The 20,155-nt window shown below is 35.4% G+C and overlaps 1 protein-coding gene across 4 annotated transcripts in view; it reads left to right on the top strand.

The window, feature by feature from the left end:
* The window catches only part of PARN (poly(A)-specific ribonuclease), a 63,326-nt gene extending 43,469 nt beyond the window's left edge, over positions 1–19,857 (top strand). For 3 of the 4 annotated variants that reach the window (XM_075058429.1, XM_075058431.1, XM_075058430.1), the window contains exons 22-24: positions 9,608–9,797; positions 16,520–16,713; positions 18,942–19,856. In XM_075058429.1, coding sequence (XP_074914530.1) covers positions 9,608–9,797; positions 16,520–16,713; positions 18,942–18,994 — 437 coding nt within the window. In that variant the 3' untranslated portion in view covers positions 18,995–19,856. Of the gene's footprint in view, positions 1–9,607; positions 9,798–16,519; positions 16,714–18,941 lie in introns of all 4 variants that reach the window. The other variant, XM_075058428.1, reaches the window with a different exon arrangement.
* Positions 19,858–20,155: the final 298 nt, after the last annotated feature.

Genomic DNA, 20,155 nt, shown 5'->3' with positions numbered 1-20,155 from the left:
CATGGGAAAAGCAACTGCTTGTCATAAATGGCAAGCATTGAAATAATCTTAAGTTGTTCCATGTGTTAGTGCCCTGATACATGAGCTCATACAGAATTTACTGTGTGCAAGATATCTTCTTCCTCTAGGCACTGAGTAGACCAATGTATTTAGACAGCAGGGGAGCAATGGACTAAAGCAGGTGCAGCAGCTGAAATTGTGATGGCCTTTCAATGATTCTTGTTTAAGTCATTAATCTTTCTGAACTGGTGAGTTTCTCAGACAGGTCTGGACTTTATGGTTTACAAGTGTTTTATAAGGTTTACTCTAGAACCTTCTACTTAGCATGAATGCTTACCACCACAATTTAAAATTATACACGTGTATTTTGAGATTGTGTGCATATCAGTCTCTTCTCACTGAATTTGGGGAAATGGCAGGCAGTATCTGCTGTATTACCCAGATTCTTTGAAAAAATTATATTTCACATGACTGTGTTCTCACCAATAAGATAATGTGAAATTCATGTCAGATACACACTCCAGGCAGGAAGCTTCCTTAATGTAGACCAGGGAAGCTGGAGTCATACTGTAGTATGTCAAATTTCAGCCATTACTGTTATTTTACTTTTTATTCAAATTATGTGCAGTCTCAAACAGATTCTCTAGCTTTTTGTGATTTCCCATCTTCTCCCCTCATCTCCCATCAGATTTTGGATTCTTAAGATCCACAAGGTTTTGATGTTTTGGGAAAGCTTGGTTTAAATTTTGCGTAAGTGGCTTTGCCTATGATGCTAAGTTTGCAGTGTTGAATCTTTTGTGGTACATACATGTGTATACATACATATGTATGTATGTGCAGATATATATATATAAATATCTTGGTATTTCTCTTGTTAATTTTTGAGTGGCTTGAATTTTTGTGCTGCATCAAAATGGCATTTAAGATGAGAAACTACTAGTTGTAAAAATTGTAGTAAGATATAATCACCTCATAGATGTGTGCTTTTATGTTATTTTCATGCAAGTTGGATTTTTTAAAAACATGGTATCTTGAAACTGCATACAGTTTTTCAAAAGTTAGTAATGATTTGTTATACATGCCTGTATGCTATGTAAAGACTTGAATGAAATAGTTTCGCTAGGAAGACCTGAGCAGTTAGTCTTGTAGGTTTTGCAATCCTCATGGGTAATAAGGGTTATCAAAATGGAAAATTTAAAGATTCAGTTTTATTTGGGATGCCTTTTTAGATGGGGACAGTATCAACAGATTGTTTGATGCAGTAGTGAATATGTTAATCCTGGCAATGGAGTGCAATCATTCCTGTAGCAAACTGTATCTGATGGGTGAACTCATTATCTGGATGGTCCTTTTTGAAGTACCCGACATGTGGAGCATTAGTAGGCGCTTCAGCTGAAAATATCTGTGTTAATCTTGAACAGTCTTCCGGACAGCACTGCCATGAGGGTGACTCCAAGCTCAGTTCACTAGTTCTTGTTCTGAAGTTCTTAACAAGTGTCAGAAATGTCATCAGATTTTGCAGGAGTGTGCTTCCTGCAACTGCTCAGCCTTAGCTGAAATGTTTAATTCGGTGGTGTTAAAATATAGCTAATGGTTTGTGCCAGTCTTAATCCCTCATGGTTACATAAAGGGAATGGCTCTTTTCCCACTCCAACAGTGAGCCCTCACTGCTTTTCTTTTGCTGGTTCTGTGTCCAGAAAAAATAATAAAGGAAAATTCCTGCTGGTTCAGTGATGTGAACTGGCTCATCAGCAGGTCAATAAACACCAGAAACACTGTAAAGGAGGGCGTGGGACCAGGTGGCTTGGAGCAGGGGCTAAGAAGCAAGGCATGGGATTCTCCCATTTAGTAACAAGCTGTTAGATGAAATCAGACATTTTGCCAGACCATGGGTTCCATTTCTTTCCAAAAAGCCTTTCAGATCTGAGCTCTCTGTGCTTTGAGTAATAATAGATGTTGAGACCTTCTATCTGACTAGAAAGGAAATGTTCTGTACACTTTACACTTTTAATTTGTAGATTAACAGATCTGAATGCTTTACTAGTACTCCTGGAAACTGAAGTTCTCCAGTGTTCATTTAAAAACATTTCTGTACTAGTAAATGCAGGGAATGAGATGTGGTGAATTTCTACTTGTGTTGTTCAGGAATCATGACTGTAACAAGAAAATTAATTGCTGGTTGATATATTCTAGTCCTGGTTTTACAGTGGAACCTGTGGTATAAATCATAATATGGATAGCTACTTTACAACTTTCACATTACTGATGCAGAATTAAGAGGGCTGATTATAGACTTGCCATCAAGCACCTGCAGCCATATTTTTTCTCATCATTTAAAAAAAACCCACAAAACAAACCCTGCCCCGTACCCTCTGAGTATAGTAGGGTTTTTTCTTAATGTAATGTTGCAAGTCTTTTGACTACCTTTTCATTTGATTTTGTTTTTTTGAAATGAGTTAATACATTTCACAGCTTTTGTTTCAATTACTGAGGTATTTAAACAAGGTGCAAAGGTTAAGTAGCTTGAATTCTTTCAGTAATTAAATAGCTTCATCTGTAAGAGAGTTAAAATCCTTTATAACAATCTGCATACATGAGTATAGTATGAAATGTCTCAGAGGACTATACTATCATCTGTGTTCTTTGTCGAGAGAAATATTTTGAGTTTAAAACACTGTCTAAGGATCCTTCCTCTTTCTCTGTCATGCTTTGTACTTGGCATTTTGTCTGTCTTTTGTAAAACCGTTTTCTTTCAGATCACCTGTTCATTTTCCCATTTTCTCCAAAATGGAGAGTCAAAGACTTATTTTGGTTTGCTCTCTACCTTGCCACCCTCGTTTGCAAGGTGAACAGCTGCTTTGTCACCGCATTCATAGTGCTCCCTGCTCTGGATTCAGTTGTCAAAAGAGATGACAATCTTTGTAAAACAGTCTTTTTTAAAAGTCTATTTTAGAATCCGTATAGGCACCTTGTGCTATCTTAGGCTAATACAGGAGAGAAAAACAGAAAGGGATGGTCAGCACCATGTACAAATTGGAGTTTTCAATTTTGATACAGCCTGCAGATGGTTGCTATTATCAAATAGAATTCAGAGACTATGGATTCTTCAAATTTTTAAATTACTTTTCTCCATCAGTCTCGAGTATACAGATTCCTTGGAGCAAGGAAATACATCTTCACCAACCTTAAATTCTGTTTCTGTGCAGTCAGTATGTAGCTTGTGAAATTAGGTACGGAGTTAATTAAAAAAGTGGGTATATTTTGTAACTTATCCTAGCATAGCAATTTGTCCTTGGACACTTTGTACTTAATTCTATATCTGTGTCTCTGAACAAAAGTGTTTTTTACAAAGCTAAGATTTTCTTCACGGGTGCCAAAGATTAATGTAATATTTTACCTCAGTTGATTTGTTGGGGGTTTTTTTCCTAAACAAAAATTTTCAGACATCTGCATTTCTAAGGATGTGAAAATCATCAATCAAGTATTGTTTGTTTTATTTTAGTAAATGCAGTACAGATGATTTCAAAGAGCTGTATTTTCTTATAGTACTTTGAACAGGTGGTCTGTGTTGGTGAAATTGATAAAAACTCAAGTTCTCTAACAAAATGTTGAGACTTGGCACGTTTTAAATACAGTATCTTCCAACCTGTTTAATGTTGGGGCGACTGAGGAGGAACAACGCGTATGCAGAAGTTTGATAAATTCCCTTGGGAAAGGGGGGGGGGAAACGGGCATGCTAAATAATTGAAAACTTGTTGAAGCATATGTATTTTATGACTGAATGCTACAACTGGTACTAAGACTTGAGACTTCCTAATAGTTACATTGAAGCCGCTTTCTTTATCACTGAATAAAATACAGAATAAATCATTCTGCTGATCTCCGAGACAGTCAACTGTAGTTATACTTCTGGAAGTACGTTGACTAAGTAAATACTTTGTAACTTCTTCAGGGCTTTTGAATTTTTCTAAGTGATGCTGGGATCCAAAATTACACTGCATTATAGTTTCAAACAATTGCGCATCGACTTCCATATAGTTAGATGTTTTTACTAGTAAAAGAAATTGTAAGTGAATTTTAATTATCTCCTGACCTCAGAGCAAACCAAGACCTTCCCTTCAAGATGCTTCAGTGCAGCATGATCCTAGAGGATCTTTCATGAGATCCTGATACTTTGCTTTACTTAATTCTCAGATTTTTTTTTTATTTTTTTTTTTAATCAATTGCAGTGAGGGTTTTTCTTCTATTTAACCTTCCTTGAGGACAAGGACCTTGAGAAGCACACTGATGAAGTGTTACTTCATTCACCAATGCTGGGCAAGTCTGCTGTAGTTACCTTGGCATGTGCAAGAGGGTTTCAGTGCAGCAGCGCAGCTATTACGGAAAATGGAAAGAAAGCAGTCAGGCTTTCTCTAGCTGAATTAGCAGTTATTTTTGACTCCCTTCAGTCACAATTGAAATATTTGTTTATCTCTATTAGAAATAGACCTGTGCAAGATACTTCTATTTAAAGTAGAGAAAACTATTTTCAGGATAAGGTTTCATCTCAATAAAAGCTTTAGCAAAGGGTATGCTGAATATACCCAACTCAACAAAATAGCTGCCTTGCTCGTGTGGGTTGATGACCAAGGCTTTAAAGAATCCTGTCTGTCATATGTAGGTGTCTTACCCTGGTAAATTAATGAGGCCTTAAATCAGTTTTGACAGTAACAGTGTTAGATGGGTTTGCTCTCCTAAAACGCCACTGTGCTGTTTAGTGATGGGTGATGAGTTGGTGTGAGCATTCCAGATGAAAAGAATTTTAAAAACCCAAACAAAACCAAATCAACCACCACCACACAATGCCGCCCCAACCCCAACACTTTAAAAGCAGGATTTAAGGAAACATGCAGATTTCTCTGTTGAAATACAATTGAATTGGAATCCTTCTGATCTGCTAACCGTCAAAAGTAACCCAGTTTAACTAACTTATTTTGTAACCAGACTTGAGAAAATGGTCTAATCCAGTACGTTTAGTTGGTTTTTGAAATTACTCTTTCGTCAGGACTAAAGAGTAACATATTACATAGGGCAGTTATTCCCAGGATCCTTCTTTCCTGCTAAAGAAACATACTTGTTTTGTAGTCTTCTGGATTCCTCTACATGCTTGTGAAATTTTGAAAATCACTGAATAGTACAATAAAGTAGTCAGCTAGTTTAGAACTTTATTCTCTGTATGTACTGGGAGAGAAGAGAGCACAAAGATTGTGAGATTGAATCCACGCTGTATTTCTGTATTTGAACGAGAGCCATTCATAATTAACTCTGGGGTACTACATAGACTTAATACAGATGAAGAAACACTAAGAAAGAAAACTTACAACAGTAATTTATTGGTATGAGTCAGTATAGCCTGCCTCCTTCCTAATCCTAAAGATTACTCATAGTTTTAAAAAACTGTTCATTTAATTTGGTGGGAGAGGGAAAGGTGTCCTGGTGCTCTCCTTGCTCTTTACAGTGTTCTTTATTTTGGCCTTCAAACCAGACTATTTTAAGAAAAAAAAATTAATGGTAATGTTTAACATATGTTTTTGTTTGATTGTTTGGGGTGTGCTGGTCCTTCTGGAGGTAGACTGAGGTTTCATTTCACCAAGATTTTTTTGTAGTACTACATAGACCAGCCCCGTTGCTAGCTCTGCTTCCTTGTTTTAGGCATGGGATGGCCAAGGAACTAGTGAATGGGGGTAAGACTGGGAACTGATTAGTTTACATGTTTAGATGGAGCAAAGAGGCTATGATTGGACCAGGTTTGAAAATAAACTAGTTTGACACTGAAGAAAAATGCATTTGACAAGGATTACCCTGCCTGAAAAAAAAGTGGGATAAAGAACCAGAAATCGATAATGGCACGTAACTTGGTTAAGTTGGGGAAAATTGGTGCCTAATGGTAGCATAGACAATTTAAAAAAGGAGGTAGGAGAACTGCCTTGCCAGAGAAAATAGGGAACAGTGAGTTTAATATTGAAGAATGTTTAGAGTTATGATAGATTTCAGAAAAGACTGAATTGGGAAAAAGACAAATTGGAGAGGGTAGGATAAGAGCAGAAATCAGCAGAAATGTTGGCTAGTAAGAATTCTGTCAAGTTCATCTATCTCTTTCTGAGAGAAGCCAACAGAGAGTGTGCCCAATGCTGCTTATATTGCGTCAACACTAGCAACTATCACTAACTTCCATAATTCTAGTGGGAGCGGCTGGAGAAGTGCATTTAAAATTTCTGGTCCAACTAATTAGTCGTGTGTGTAACAGCGTGATGCCTTGCAGCAGAAATTGTCCAGGTATGCTTAAAAGTCTGAAAACTGCATATAGGCTGAAAAAAACCCCCATTAATATTGCAATGCCAATTTCACTAATATTTAACATAACATAGGTGAATTATGCTTATGTATTGGTAAAGTCCATGGCCATGTGATCACATACTGTTTCTTTTGGATTTATGGCTTCTCTGGGAATATGTTAATATATTTGCTGTGTAGGAACCCAACCCTGATTGAATGCACCGTGTAGTGGACAATTTAATTAGGTTAATTTAAAAGATGCTCTCTAATTTGGGATCTTGAGTCTACTTCTGCTCTCTGTTTATAAAATAGGCACATAGCACGGCTGCTTCAGCTCACGAGCTTTACTTTGAAACACTGGACGATGCCATGATGAAAAAAGTGCACATGCAAACTTCTGATTTTTTTAGATGCAGCATGAATAGCCCTAGACGTCAATAAATAAGGCTGTGGAACCATACAATGAATAGTGAGCATAAACCAAAATACTGAATTAGCTACTCACACTGTCAATCCAACTGAGGCAGCAGTCCCATGTTTTAGGTAGAACATGATCAGACAAGATAAATGCAGCATCTATACAGAGGTCACTTTAAGGCTTCATGGGTGAATTTTTACTTTAGTATTTCATAAACTTGAGTGTTTAGTATTGCAGCCTTAATCTGAGTAGTTCTGTGTATTTAGTTTATTTATGTATTTTTGGTTTTTTACCTACACAGTTCACTTACATATTTGTCTATTTATTTAAGAGGCTTAATATTGTAACTGGCCATCTGTCAGCATTTTGCTGTGCATAAGAGCAAGGACTTGGTGAAAGAGTATCTTTGTACGCATTCCTCTTGGATCACTCAACGACAGTCAGCCTGTTTAGTAGCTTACCTAATAACTAGAGAAGATGGCATCCTCTAGAAATGCTTTTCTTAAAATAATGTGCAATTACTATTATTCTACTATGAGACAGAAGCTTAACTTTACAGCTGCAACTAGTGTAATGAAATGCAGCCATGTAGTACTAGGTCAGGTTTCTCACAGAAGGATTTACCTTTTCTCTTATGTTTATAAATAAGTAAATAAACCACTTAAGTTCTCTTTAGTTTGTTAGAATTCACAAAGCATTCTAGCAATTAATTTCTTTTGTTGGCAATGCAGAGCGATGTAACTGTATTTGCTTTGTTTGGCAATATGGACAGCATTCATCAAAAAAGCATCAGAGAAAATGCATTTTAAACTTTTACAGGGAGCTGCTCTTCAGTTCAAGACCATGCAAGATTGATTTATATGTGTGACTCCTTAGACTTCTCCATATGCCTTCATTTCAGTTGTTCAATGCATAAAGCAATATATTCAGCATGTAATTCTTTATGTTATATATACGTAAATATGTTTATGCATATATTTGTGTGTGTATGTATAATATGGGTTGCTATAAAATACAGGCCTTATTTCAAGAAAGCAGAGTTGTCTTTGTTCAAAAATATTGACTCTTACACAGATTTATTTTAAAATTGTCTTTAGGCTGCATAAGGATGATTTTTTTTTTTTTTCCTTAAAAACAGATCGGGTTTGTCAGGGAGTTAAATGTAAGAGCCATAACTTTGGCTCTTAGTTTATAGCAAAACAAATAATGTGAAATGGTTATTGTGTTTTAACAAATCACTATTTATCAGATGATCCATGGTAACTGTGTGCTTGATTTTAGCAAGTAAAAACATGCTTGAGTTTAACTAAACAAATTTTACCCTGAGGAATGTCGGCTGGCATGCAGTAACTCCAGTGAGCGTTATTAATTCATTCATGATGCCTGCACCATACCTTCATGGGCAATAAATACACTCCTAATTCTTATAAACAGATCCTGTAACTGCACAGTTCAAAACAAATACAAGGGGTGTGAAAGGAGGTATGCATAACATCTCTTTGGTTAGTGCAACAATCTCATGAGGCTATTAATCATAATTGCTGGTATCTATTCTTGGGATTAAAATTACATATACAATGCTGTTGCCCAGTTTTATGTACGTTTGAAAGACTTTGCAGCAGCATCTATATGCCATGACTGGTATTATAGGTAATTCATTTCACAGTAGCATAGTCAATAAGCAGAATAGATGATCTATTCTGAAAGGGGAAAAAAACCAAATCCACCCGTCGTCTTCACCTTTTCTGAATTGTGATGTTGGCACTTGCTATTTCTAGTGCTTGGGCTAGAGGAATACAGAATACCTGTATTCAAGATGACAACACTTCAACTAGAATCAGAAAGTTGGATACACATCTGAAAATTCTACAAAAAGATTGGAAGTACATAATAAAATCAGAATTTTCTCTCCACTACAATTATGGTATTTTTAGATGTGCAGACCAAGTATATGAAAAACAATCTGGGTGTTTTGTTTTGTTTTATATTTAAACTGGTTTACTGGTTGGTTTACAGTACTTTCTTTCAGTGAGTTAGGCTGAAAACAGCAGAGGACACCACTTAACAGTCAGTTTAATTTGCTGATTCATCTGTTACAGTGATGGCTTGAGGCCAGAGCTTGGCTTGCAGACTAAAGGCTGAGAGCTGTGAAGATGCTAGGACTTGAAGGAATGTTGGTAAATTGTTGCTGAGTGAAGGCAGTGAAAGTTTCTTCTTTATTTTTGAAGTGTTTCTAATTTTGCACTGACAGAAATCCTTCTACCTTGAACTCACAGTCTTTTTTAGTTAAATGGAGACCAAACATTAGAAAGATGCAAGGATGGAACAGCTGGATATTAGTGAAGTGCTGCTTCCACAGATATCTTGTGCAACCAAAAATGCAGCTCAAATAAGCTTATGTTTCACAGCAATCAAACAGAGTTTTGGCAAAGGCTTTGCAAATGTCGTCTTTTCCTGGCAGACTTGCAAAATAAACCTGCTGGGTTAAGTAATGAGACTAAAAGGGAAAAAATCCAGGAAATCTTTTCTTGCCAACAAGCAATCTGGAAGAGGGTTATGACTGAAGAATTGATGGTTTCTAATTTAAAAGAAAAGTCTTAAGTAGATGTAACCCTTTTTGTATGAAGTCTGAGAAGAGTTTTGAATATCTGATTCAAACATACCATGCGAATTTAGGAGAGTATGGCATTTTCTTTTTTTCTTTTTTTTTTTTATTTATTGTAATACTAACGTAACAGTGGAACTAGAATTTGTTTATATGAACAGAACAAATAGCTCACTGCCTTATGCTTTTCAAAATAAGTTATTTCAGGGGAGAGGGCATGCTGTCATTTAACAGTGTTTTGTATATAACATCACTCTTCTTCCCCATAGCTGTAAACACCAGCAGGTATGCTGAAAGTTATAGGATCCAAACATATGCAGAGTATGTTGAGAAAAAACATGAAGAAAAACAGGCAAAGAGAAAATGTACAGAAGATAGTTGGAAGGAGATGGAGAGAAAGCGGTTAAAAACTCAATGCACACCTTACGTTTCCCAGAGTCGATACTACTGTGTTAACAGGTGAGACTTTTCCTGCATTCCCAACTTTTGTATTTTTACTGCATTTTTATTAGAAGTCTAGCAATTTTCAGGTAGTTGTGAAGCACTAGGTGACTTTTTTTCTGTACATATTTCTTTGCATGTAAGTCACTAGTGGTACATCAGCTGTCACAAGATTGTAGGTAAAGAAGCAGAGGGAATTTCATCACAAACATGATTAGACAAATTTCTAAAATATTGAGATCTTGAGGGCAGGTCAAATCACAGCTTCTGAGCTTGATGTAGCAGTACCATTTCTTACAACCAAAATAAAAGAATTATTTTCTTTATTATTTGAAACCTCTGAATGTCTTGTGTCATCTGGAAACTTAGCGGTCTTCTTATACCCTTGTAAAGGCCGTCTTGGTTTTTGGATGACTTCCCGTGGTGATAATACTGCCACAGAGAAGGGTATAAATTACCATCTTGAGCAGTCCTGATGAAGTCGTCCTTATGCTTCAGAAACAACAAGGCAAATGACGATACTTGCATTGCTTTAAGCTTTTGGAGTAAAACTTGAAAAGCATTTTATTTCATTATTTAAGGACAAAATTAAGTCAGGAGATGCCAGTTTTGATTCTGGTACAGTATGTTGCTGTGTGTATTTCTTGTTCCATTTTTACCCTCTTGTGTTAATGACAGGTTTTGGATAGGATGGTAACAGGAGGCTTCTTAGTCATCTGTGTAGCTGTAAATGGGAAGGGTCTTTTAGTGTTAATATAACTGTAAAATTAATCAAGTTATTGCCGTTCTTCCCCCTCCCCCCCTGATTCTATCAATTCTCTATAAAAATAAGTTTCAGTGGAGTGCATAAGTTATATTTCTGTAAGGTGGTGTTTTGGGGTTTGGGAGGGTTTGTTTTGTTTCATTTTTTCCTGGATAGACAGACCAAATGAGATGGTCATAAAACCAACACTGAGGTCTTTCTGCTTTATCTTTCTTGGGAATGCTATGATAAGTTCTAGCTCTCATTATATCTCCTGTAAATGTTATCTGTCATGTAACAAATATAATAAACTTATTCTGTTCTTCTCACTTACATGAGCTTCTGATTTGCCTACTTTGCAAAACTAAATGCAGGTGTGCATTTTGGCTAGCTGTCAAATGTTCATGGCTTTTATCATGGTGGGAATTCTGAATGTGTTAGAGACATGTCTGATCCCTAAAAACCATATGGAGGAACCTGGTGATAAAATCTGTATCAAATGAAGTTAGTCTAATTGAGCTATTGTACTTGAGGAGCTCTAAAAGTTGTCCTGGCACTCGTTTACATGTGGCTAACATTTAGGTCTATAATTAAGTCTGTATTAAAAAGAAATACTAAGTTCTAGTTTTATTTCTTCTAGAGGAAGTATCTCTTCTCAGTGAACATTCTTTTTTGGGTATCTCTCAGATTCTAGACAGATGGTAAGAGTGGCAGCTTATGGTTTGAACCATAGACAACCTACTCTTTTAATATATAGTTTGGAAGACAGTAATGCGGAAAGCTGATTTGTTGTTGTCTCACAAAGAAGTTTGAGGACTACTGCAAATGTATAATTTGGAAAATTGCTGAACAAAATTTTCAGTGAATTCTTTCGTTAAAATTATGATATACGGCAATGAGTTGTATGCCTAATCACTTAATCTCATTGAAAGATTTTAATCTATTTTTTCTAGTGTTGTAAAATTCTGCAAGAAGCAGCCTTGGTTTTAGATGATCAACACTTTGATAGCCTTGGATAGCAGCCTTTATTTTGTTGATAGACCTTCTTTTGTAATTGATGTTACATGAATTTTTGTTCTCTCATTATTCCATGAATAAAGTGATTTGGTTCTGTCTCAAACTCCCTTTCATGCAGGTCTTTTGATATGCTTTTCTTAATTTTATTTTTGTTACTAGTTAGACTGTGTTCTCTTGTCAACTAATCTTTTGTAAATGTTTCCTCTGAAGTGTAATCTGGTTAGGTATAACATGGAACTGCAAACCTTGTGGTCTTTCAGTTGACTCAAGAGGAACATTTTCCTTGTGTTTGCAGACAAAGATGTCTCAAAAATACTTATTTTTTCTTTTAAATATATATAACCATTTTATATAAAATATAATAAATATAATTAAAATATTTATATAAATCAATCAGGACAAATATATATGTATGCATGTATATGTGTGTATATTTGTCCAGATTAATTTGAATCATATATAGTTGAGCACTCAATACTGTGATGTATTTAGCAGCTGATCTCTTATAATAGCTTCATGTTACTACATCCTTTATTTATTTATTATTTAATAAGCTTGCTGCATCAGTTTCTGCCAGGGAGCACAGCTGCAGAATAGCTGTTTCTCTCCATGATGACAATATATCCCGGCTACTTTTTCATTCGGTAATGAAGTTGTTGGGTATTTCTTGTAAGGAACTTTTGTCTTAAATTGACAGAATGCTAAGTATGTAACAAAGGTTCTTTAATTCCTGTCTTACTTAAAAAACTATAGTTCCGTAGAGGAACTACTCTAGAAAATACAGTATAATAGTATTAATAGCAGTCACAAGGTAAAATCACTTATAATTAATATATACACCTCGCATATAAGTTATTACTACTGTTACGTATCAAAATGGATTTTAATGGGAATATGCCTGATAATTAATGTCAGATGGAGAAGTAGAGGAAAAACTGATGCATTTGACAGATCTTCAAGTAGTTAATAAGATCCCCTTTTCTAAAGCTGTTCTCTATTCAGAACACACTTTTGAAATGGATGGATTACAGCCTCTTGTGTATTATACAGTACTGGCTATGTTGTGCTTAGCAAATAACTGCCTGCCAGCTCTGCCATGACTGTTAAATGCATGGGTTTGACATCTTTTCCTTAGCAAAACAGTGTTGAACCATAGCATGAAAAATGAAATAGGGTATGTTCTATGTAAAACTAGATATTGTGCTCTACTTGTATTTACTTATTCTAGTTTTCCTGATCATCATCTAGGAACGAGTAAAACAGAATAAGGCCAATGGCAAAAGACTTAAACTAATATGAAGTACGGGGAAGCGATACGTCATTTTGCCTTAAAAATTTTCTAGCTACAACCAGGAGTGCTGCATCTCCTGTCAAGTCAGGGTGCTGTTTTTAGCACCACTTCCTTGAACGCCTTTATTTTGCTGAAGATAGTTTTTCTCATTTTTGAAATGTTCATGTATTTCTCCTGATGATTCTTTCGGTTTTTATAGAAATGGTTGTTTATAGTGGTTTATTACTAAATAAAGGATAAGAATTGGGAAAAGCTGAGTCATTAAAGATATGGGTTATAAATACTGCAAGCGAATTATTATAGTATTCCAGTTTTCTAGTGTTATTTCAGGTGATTTCATCTGCTCTTAAGCTGATATGACTGATTTTTATGATGGGTCAGTAACTACTCCCCCCCACCCCCCCAATGTCATCAAAGTGACAAGAGAACACAAGGTTTATGCTTTCATTTAAATAAAATTTACTTGAAGTCGGAGGTCTGTATATATCCAGGCCAATTCAAGATGCTGTGTTGTGTTGGAAGTAAGTGATCCTTTTAAAAGTAGGACATGCTTTTCCAAAACAGAAAATGTTTAATGCTACATCTTCATAATTACTTTCCCACCTTTTGCCCCACCCCCCCACCCCCCTTGCTGATTCTATCAAAATAATTACCATAGTACTAGTTGGGTTGCTGCTATTTAGTAGCTGAAACAACATTTCAAAGTTCATGGGCAGTTTAATCAGGTGGAGTCCCTGTTCTTTCTGACAGTAGAGTTATCTATAAGTCCTCCACATCCTGTTGATTCAGCAAAAAATGTGTTTAGTAATAATGTTGCTAGTAATACTGTATTCTTTTTTGATTAGGATTGTACTAAATAGGAATAGAATTTGAGAATAAAATCTAGATTTTTCTGTTTCTACCACCTTCTTCCAGTGGCATTCATCCTTGTCAGGTTTGCCTGTGGGCTGGCATTAAAATAGATCAACAGAAGGGAGAGGTTGGGGAAGAAGGACTAGTGGAAACTGCTGTCATTGAAGAGGCTTGGAACCCTACCTACCATCATCACTGACTGATGCGAGAGCTATATTGTGCTCACTAAGTAGATTTGCCAACTGGCAACGTATGATAGGCTTTTCTTGTGGTGGGGTGTTTTGGGTGCCCCCCCGCCCCCCGAAAAAAACCCACAAACCCACCCCCAAAAACTGCAACCCCAACCTGGCTAGTAATTTTATTTAAAAAATGAGAACAATCTCCATTTCAATATACAAAAGAAATTTCAGAACATCTTTAAATATAGTCTTTTAAAAAAAAATTATCACCCGATTAACTGTTGTACATGTGTGTTTGGAAACTTAAGTGCTGCATTTGTTAATGCATGTTGTAAGTCTGTGTCTCTAAACGGTTCAGGTATCCAAACAGTTGAGGATCCTAAAAAATGTATCTGAATTGTACAATTAGTGATAGCTATTAGTTTGTTCACTTTTAGTTGTTTCTCAACAGAGTAAGGAAATTGAGACAGAAATATGGATATATTCCAAAATAGCTGGTATAATTAGAAAACCGAACTTTGCTCTGAGTAGTGCTTTAACTTGTATATACAACCATACTGATTTGCTCTTAGTAATAAGTGAATAAATAATGTTGCTGTAGTCCTTGAATCTTCTTTTAGGTTAAAGAAGAAGAAGACACAAAAAACCCAACTCTTGGTCATCTAGAAGCCATGCTGTCAATAAATGAATGTAGAATAAAATTAATATTTTGGGAGAAAGCAAGAAGTCAACAGTTCTTGATTATAAAATATATATATTTTGGATCTCGTGCTGCTGATTTTTTTGATGGTTTTTTTTTCCTCTTAAGGTATCTGCCGCAAGAACATAAGGCCTAAAATTAATTTTTATTTTGCACTTTGGTACAAACCTAAATGTGCACTGAAGGTCAAGAACTCGTTTATCTTTATTTGCAATAACTCCTCAAGAGTTTAAGTTGAAAAAAATTAAATTCAGCCGTAAGACCTTTCAAAAAGGGTGCCTCTTCCTACAGTGAGTGCAAGTTCCTTTCTAAGAGCCAAGTGCTCATACTATGTCTAAGAAATCCTGGGATCGTAATTTATGGTTCCTGAATTGTTCTTCCTTATGTGTTTTTCAGAGTACCTTTCCCAAAAGTAGATTTCTTACACACTTTTCTAAACAGCATTTTTTTAATAAAAAGATATGTAGTAGTTTTTCATTTTCTAAATGCTCTTTTGTCACTAGACTTTTTTTCTTTCCAAATGTAGTTTTTGCCTGTTTTACAATATTGAAGTGTGTATGTAGGATAAACAGTTCTATCCAGCTTTTTGGCTTGCATTTTTCTATTGGTGGTAGTTGCGGTGTGACTCGAAATCATGATTTCTAAGAAATCGTGCAAGAAGGTCTTCTGTGTGTGAATGTTTGGAGAAAAAGCTAGTTATTCATCAAAGTAAATGGTGTTTGTGCTCCTAAAGTGGAAGTAAGAGCATGAGGCGCAATCATATGTTTCATGTTTGTTTATTGCCTTTGGACATCCCAGAAAGAATCTGTTTTAAATTGCAAAATGTTCAGCTGAAAAAAAATTCCATTTCAAAGCCAAAATTATACAGCCAAATTTAACAGTCCTTTAGCTGAAACCTTATTGAAACACCATAATTCCTTGCTATTATTGATTAGAAAGAAAAAATAAAATAGTTTGTAAAGCTTGATATTAATTTTTATTTAAATAAAAGAATAGAACATAGCTTAGGTGCATACAGCCATTTTGTGTAGTTCTTAATGAAAAACTAAAGGTTTGTGAGTCTAAACCTACCTTTTTTTTAATTGGCTGTTCTAAAAGTGCATTAAAATAGACATTTAAGTAGCTGATATTCACGTATCTAGAAGTTTGTAATGGGACCTATTTTTTTCATTAGCCCCTTTGCTACTGTATTCTTTCTCATACTCATGTTGATTTGATTTTCATATTGTCATTTGTCTTTCAAGGAAACTTAACAATAGCATTCCAGTTGAATGAAAATCTATGCAGTCTTATTTCAATGTATGCTGAATGAAATGGAGCTCTAAGTTCATCTTCATGCAGTATTAGTCAGACTTCATTCAAATACTACCTATGGAATGAGTGTGCAATTTTTTGTGCTTTTTATTTTACCAGCCTGTTGGATGGTAGGACTCTGATTTAAAGTTTATTATATGGAGCTTGATGGTTTTCTCTACATTTATATAGTAGAAATGCTTTTAAAACTGCATATAGTTCCAGGAGAGTGGATGAAGGTAGCATGTAGAATCCTTCAATATCAAGATACGTGTTTGAGGCTTAACAGTTGTGTATAACTTCGTGTCTATTGAGAATGCTTTACAAGGGCTTTCATAACTAAGAGAATAAAAATTAAAACTAAGCAGGGATAGAGAACAGCTTTAATTACATTTGAGCTGAGTGATCTCATCAGAATAGCAGCTAAGCCTGAAACATCTGTAGTACGAAGAATTAATACCTTCATCTACATAAGACTGGATTAGATAGCCAATTGATGGAATTTTACAGTTAAGACAGATTTTCCAGATAATGTAATTTCATGGTACACCACTTACTATAGTTCATTCTACTGCCTTCATAAGTATTTAATAGATGTATAACAACTAGTACCTATGTAATAGCTATTCTTGACTTGTTCATAATCATATTTCTTCTACATTTCAGTTTTACAGGTACCAGTACAGTAGGAAAGAGAAGCATGAGTCCCATTCAGGAGGAAACCGGTTCTGATGATATGGAAGAGGGAGAAGGCCAAGATCCAGAATATGATCAGACAGACTCCTGTGCAGAGTCCCTTCCAGACGGTAAGAAGAGAGCCAAAAAGTTCAAAAAGATCAAGACAGAACAAGTTCCAGCAGGTAAGCACAATGTTTGTGCACGTGGTTTTCTCCTCTGTTTGGAACTACCCTAGGCCTTGCAAATGAGTCTAGTTTTAATAAACCTGCCTGCTGCCCTGAAAGCTAATGTACGTACCCTTTTATTTAGCACCTTAAGACTATATATCCTGATAATATTGCACTAACATTCTTTATTTACAGTTATTTGTGAGATAAGATATATCTGTAAGTTGAGAAAACAATGGAATTTCTCAGTCTGGTCAGAATATCATTTACCTCTACAATTAAGCCAGAACTTTGACAGTCTACCTGCCTGCCCCTCACCACTCCTCTGGCACACCACTTCCCACAGTGCTGGTTTAGGCCAAGTGCAGTCGGACACAATCAGACTGCTGCTTTATATCCCTTGGTATAAATAACTAGGCTGCAACTCCACTGAAACCCTTTCCTCTCTAGAACATTTCCTGAGCATGTGTTGACTTTCTGAGACAACTCAATGAAGGAGTAAGCGGCCAGACAGATGCTGATCTACTGGGCCCTTAAACTTAGGCAGGCCCTTTAGCTTTCTGGGTGCTTTGCATTTACGAATCACTTCACTGTGGGTGTTTTTCTGATTAGACTTGGCAAGACAATGATGAAAAGTGAGTGTGTTTAAAATCCTTTCCCAACATTTTGGACAGGTGGGTCATATTCACCCTTAACAGTTCTTGTAGTCTACCACATGCTCTGAGTAAGCCTTTGCTTATTTAAAAGGCTTACTGGACCATGAGCAGATCATTCACATTTCATGGACTGCTAGTTGTTGAAGCTTGAGGAATTTCACTTTCAGGAGATACAGATTTTGCAAAGTAGAAGAAATAGTAGTTTTTTGTTGTAGAAGTGTCAAATTGTGGATTTGCCCAAGTGATAAAATCTTTTTTCTTTCTTCTGTTATGTATTTTATAAATTTTCTTTTTTTTTAAAATCTGGTTTAGAACTCACAATGTAACGCTTGCAAAATGAATAGTGTTTCTAACACAAATTATAAACCCGAATAATCTTTTTCTTTCTTCTTAAAACTGTTTTGATGTATACATTGGTATATGCAATGTTCTGTGTGGTGTTTGTAACCGTAGCCTTTATTGTTCTTTATTTGGTTGAAGACTTTTCACCTAGGGTTGATATAAGGGGCTTTTTGCAGACTTTAATACCTACATAATTTTTAGCCAAAGTACTTTGAACTGTATGTCTGACTAAACATAGGCAGGTGACAATCTGATGGCTGTGTTTCACCTGATTTGTTTTGCGAGGTTGTGTGAGTTATTGCAGCCTGTAAAAAACAAAAAAAACCCAAAACAACAAAAAAACCCAAAACAAAAACCAAAAAAACTTAGGTCACATGATTTTAAACCTCAAAAGATTTTAGTTTTATTGATCTATTTATTGTTGACTCTATTTCAACTTGTGTTAGTAATTTCTTGTAGGAATTGGTTAGACTGTATTAAATTAAATCATGTTTTAATTATTGGTCATCTGGAGCACTGTCTGTACTGAAGTATATTCAAATATTAATATTCATAGTTAAAACTTCATTTCAATGCCTGCGCTGGCCACTTTTATCCAGAAAGTGGTATTGAATACCAAGCATCCTTTCTCCTGATTTGGTAGAGTAAAATCTTAGCTGATTCAAAAGCTGTGCTTGGAAATTGCTTTCTTCTTGTAGTTCAATAGGGCAATTGGGCCGTGCAAGCATATGCAAAATGACAAGACTTGTCTACTGTAATTCCAAGTATAAAATTCATGCTCTGTATTTGCCATTATGGAAATATACATTATTGGTATTTGTGTGATTCATCTTTCTTCTCCATCTAATTTGGGCTGGAAATATTCTTCATTGTCTTAACTGTCTTAAACAAGAATAACTGGAAGTACACTTGGGAAAATAGTATTATTTAACTTTATCATCCCAGTTATTGCAAAACCAAAATTACTTGTATTTTGCAATTAATATTTTTAATCGAATATTTACTGTTTAGGTAAGAAACTTGACATTAAACTTTTTTTTTTTTTAAGTACCTAATCATAAACAATCTCTTGGTTTCCCTCTGTAAGTATTGACTTGCCAGTAATGTATCTAGGGCCTTAGTCTGGTGGAGAAAATATGTCTTTGTATGCTCTGAAAGAATAAAAATATTCTTGATTTAATTTTTATTCCTTTCAGTTTTCATATATTGAAGTCTTTAATATATTGTTCCATGACTGTCTTTTAGGAAGCCTCACAGCTAGTTCCACTGGAATTTTTGAAGTCCCTGAAACATGGTAGGAAACAACTGCCTTAACAAGTGGAATTGATTGAAAGCAGTTGTGAGAATACACCTCTTGGAAGCCATACTTTATTTAAATAAAGTGGTGTTAACAAAGCAGTATGTGTCCTGAAAATCAGTTTAATTATTTTAAACTGTTCATTGAACAATCACTGTCAATTTTACTTGTGCATATATTAACTAGTATATGATTCATTGTTGATCATGTGAAATCCTTGCTGTCGTAAATGATGTTAGATTTAAGAAGCAAGACTAAATGTATTTTGGCCACCTACTTTGGCATGCTGGCTATGAAATGTACAAAAAGAACTGGTACTCTATGATTTTGTGCTAGGCTATTTCCTGTGCTTGAGGGGAGTTACCACAAATCTCCTAATCTTTAGCTATTTTTTCAGGCAATATCAGTATGCTCTCATCATTCTTGAAACAGGTAGAACTGCAGTTTTGCATTCTGGTAATCTTTCTTAGTTTTCCATTCTCTACCCCCCCACCCCTTGTGTAGCCAGTATTCATCTAAATACCAACTTTACGCATACCTTACCCTTTCAAAAAACCGTAACTTACAAGTTTCTCAAATGTTACTTTCCTGGTGGGAGGTAGTTATTCTTTGTTTTCTCATTTATTGCTGTTTTCACTCTTAAGTCTTGATCTGTTTCTTCCCTCCTTCTTCCCCAGCTTGTGGGGTTTTTGTAAAAATGTTTTCTGGTACCTGTGACAAACCTGCTAACTGCACCAGCCCTTTATTTGTTTAAAAAAGGATCTGCATTGGTAGTTTTCAGAAAATGTTTGATATTTAACATTTTTGTATCATGGAAATAAAACCAAAATATGTATTTCCATAAAATGAAAATTAAAGACATTTTCTTAGGAACTGGTTTGGTTTTATTTATTAGCTTCTGAAATGTTTTTAATGAACTCTCCTTTTTTCGTCATAACAATTTTTTTTGTCAGCCTGTCATTAGCAGACCCTTTTGGTTCATGGACTACTTTCAACATATTTGTGAAATGTAACCAAGAAAAGCAAACCTGTTGTCATAAGATTTAAATCACTATGCGTTTCCCTGGGGGGGGGGGGGGGGAAGAAAGTTCTACAAATCAGTGAGTTCAAAACCATTGCTGTGGAAGAGTGGAATATTAAGAAGGCTTCATCAGATTGTATT

This window comes from Buteo buteo, chromosome 27, assembly GCF_964188355.1.
Source record: "Buteo buteo chromosome 27, bButBut1.hap1.1, whole genome shotgun sequence".
NCBI classification, from domain to species: Eukaryota; Metazoa; Chordata; class Aves; order Accipitriformes; family Accipitridae; genus Buteo; species Buteo buteo.
This window is presented reverse-complemented; position numbering and strand designations above follow the sequence as displayed.